Source organism: Alosa sapidissima, chromosome 23 (genome assembly GCF_018492685.1).
Source record: "Alosa sapidissima isolate fAloSap1 chromosome 23, fAloSap1.pri, whole genome shotgun sequence".
Lineage (NCBI taxonomy): Eukaryota > Metazoa > Chordata > Actinopteri > Clupeiformes > Clupeidae > Alosa > Alosa sapidissima.
The window spans coordinates 28515696-28518195 of NC_055979.1; the positions used below are offsets into that span (position 1 = coordinate 28515696).

At 50.4% G+C, this 2500-nt stretch overlaps 1 protein-coding gene across 1 annotated transcript in view; it reads right to left on the reverse strand.

Annotated features, from left to right (window-relative positions):
* tmem198b (transmembrane protein 198b) overlaps positions 1–2500 on the reverse strand; it is a 31013-nt gene that overhangs the window by 7286 nt on the left and 21227 nt on the right. Inside the window, 1 exon segment of the mRNA XM_042080754.1 lies at positions 776–1082. Coding sequence (XP_041936688.1) covers positions 776–944 — 169 coding nt within the window. The 5' untranslated portion in view covers positions 945–1082.

A 2500-nucleotide genomic window follows, 5' to 3' on the forward strand; every position in this document is an offset into this window, starting at 1 on the left:
AACAGCTGGGGGGGGGGGTTAGGCACTCCGCTAGCATGTCGTGCCTAACAACGCCCCTTACGGCTTCTACACACTGTTGTGTTCCGTCAACGCATGCCGTGGGTGTTCCCGACGGTAGCTATGCAAATGACTTGAAGTATAACCGTAATTTGATTGGTTGGTGCCGTCCGTCGATTGGCTTGATTGGCCGGTGCCGTCTGTCGGTGCAGCAACAGCTAAACTTCTCAACGTGAGCGACGGGTGAAACGTGACACAACGGACCCACAATTCAGTTCGGCAACGGATGACGTAAGCCAGTGTAAAAGTGAATGGAATGCGTCTCCAGCACCGCAACGCACGCAGCTGTGTGTAGAGGCCGTAAGCTGTTGTAGAATCAGCGTAACCTACGGCCTCTCGGGGCTTATTGCTTAAATCTAGAACGCATAGCCTACCAAATTACAGTAAGGGCTGAGCTACACCAGGCGCGTAAAGCGTTCCGTTCGCGTTGCGTCTGCTGCAACAATTAGCTTCCATTATAATCAATGGAAGTAGCTACACCAGACGTGACAGTGGGGCGTACGTTCGAAAAAAATAGACCATTCATCTAAAATGGATTTTACACGTCACGAACGGAACGATTTTCTGTGGCAGTGGATGATTTCACAGAAAATAAGACACTTAATAACCAATGAAAAGGCTTCTTACAGTAATATACGTGATCATTCAACATGGACGGATACAAGTGTAAAAACTACAACTCCCATAATCCTCTGCTCATCATGATCACATGACTTACCGAAGAAGCAGTAGATGATGCCGAAGAGGCAGCACATGGAGCAGACCACCGAGGGCACAACCTCATAGCGCCGGCCCCCATCCTCACAGCCGTCCAATCGCTCGGAGCCCACGTCCTGGGAGGGCGGGTCCAACTTAGAGGCCAGCAGCGTCTGCAAGGTCGTCGTCATGGTGACCAGGTCGTGGAGAGTGAGAGTGAAACTGGCAGTAGTTGCAGTAGGGGTTCAGCGGGGGGGGATGGGGCGGGGGGGCGAGGGATGGGGGCCAGCAGGGATATTATGGGATGTCACCAGTCCCACAACATACACCTGTGAGGGAGAAGGGGGGGGGGGCAGAGTTATTGGAACTGCTCATACACTAATTACAGTTATACATACTGTTACTGCTATCCACAGTCAACCAATATGGCAACTAGACTGGGCAACAATACTTTTGAGATTTTGCAACATATTTGACAGGACATCTATGACATTATATTTTTGTAATATGCTACCAACTGTGTATATGTAGAGATTAGAGTCACTAAGGGACCAGACTAATTAGGCCAGCGAAGCAACACCTGGTCTGACCCAGATGAGCATCACATGATCCCACAGCTCAGTGACACTGCTATTGTCGCTAGCAATGCTAACAGCGCTAACACGGCTAGCCCACCACCAGGAGATCACACTACATACTGGGCCTTCCATAAAAACACAGTTACACACACTCGCTCTCTCTCGCTCTCTCACACACACACACAGGCACAAACACACACACCAGCACAGTTACTCTCTCACTCACACACACACACACACACACACACACCAGCACAGTTACTCTCTCTCTTACACACACACACACACACACACACACAGACAGACACAAACACACACACCAGCACAGTTACTCTCTCTCTCACACACACACACACACACACACACTAGCACACACACACACACACACACACACACACACAGTAGGCTAATAAAGATCACTCACACAGACACTGATCCAGAACATGAGGCTCATGTAGCATTCATCTCAAACTTTCCAAACCATCCTCTTGGTCCTCTCTCTTCTCTCTTCTCTCTCTTCTCTCTCTCTCTTCACTCTCTTTCCCTCTGTCTCCCTCTACACTTTTCTATCTCATTCTGTCCCATGTGAGCGTGCTCAGCGTCACCTGGTTGTGAGGAGAGAAACCACTGGCCACTGGCATGTCTATGAGCCCCACCTTCAGCAGTGACGTAGCGCTTCACCTCTCCAAACAACTCCATCCCCTCTCCCTCTCTCTCTCTCTCTCTCTCTCTCTCTCTCCACACAAATCACTCTTCTCTCATTACAGGTTCTGCCCCCTCTTGTCCTCCCTCTCTCTCCCTCCCTCGCTCCCTCTCTTACTATCCTGTACCTCCCCCACTACCTGTGCCTGTTCAGTCATGTCGTCCCCACGCCCCCCTCACACACGCACGCACGCACGCACGCACACACCTGTTCTGGCAGGAGGCCCGGAGTCTGAAAGGGAGAGGAAAGTTGAAGCTCTGTTCTAGAATCAGAATCTGCGGTTCTAGAATCAAGTTTCTTGGCACCAACCAGAGCCTTATAGATCTCTCTAGGGCTCTGATACCAACATGTGTTCTAGAATCCGGTTCCCCTGTTCCGACATGTGATTAAAGTCATGCGATGACTCCAGATCAGCGTGTGGTTCCGACATGTGATTAAAGTCATGCGATGACTCCAGATCAGCGTG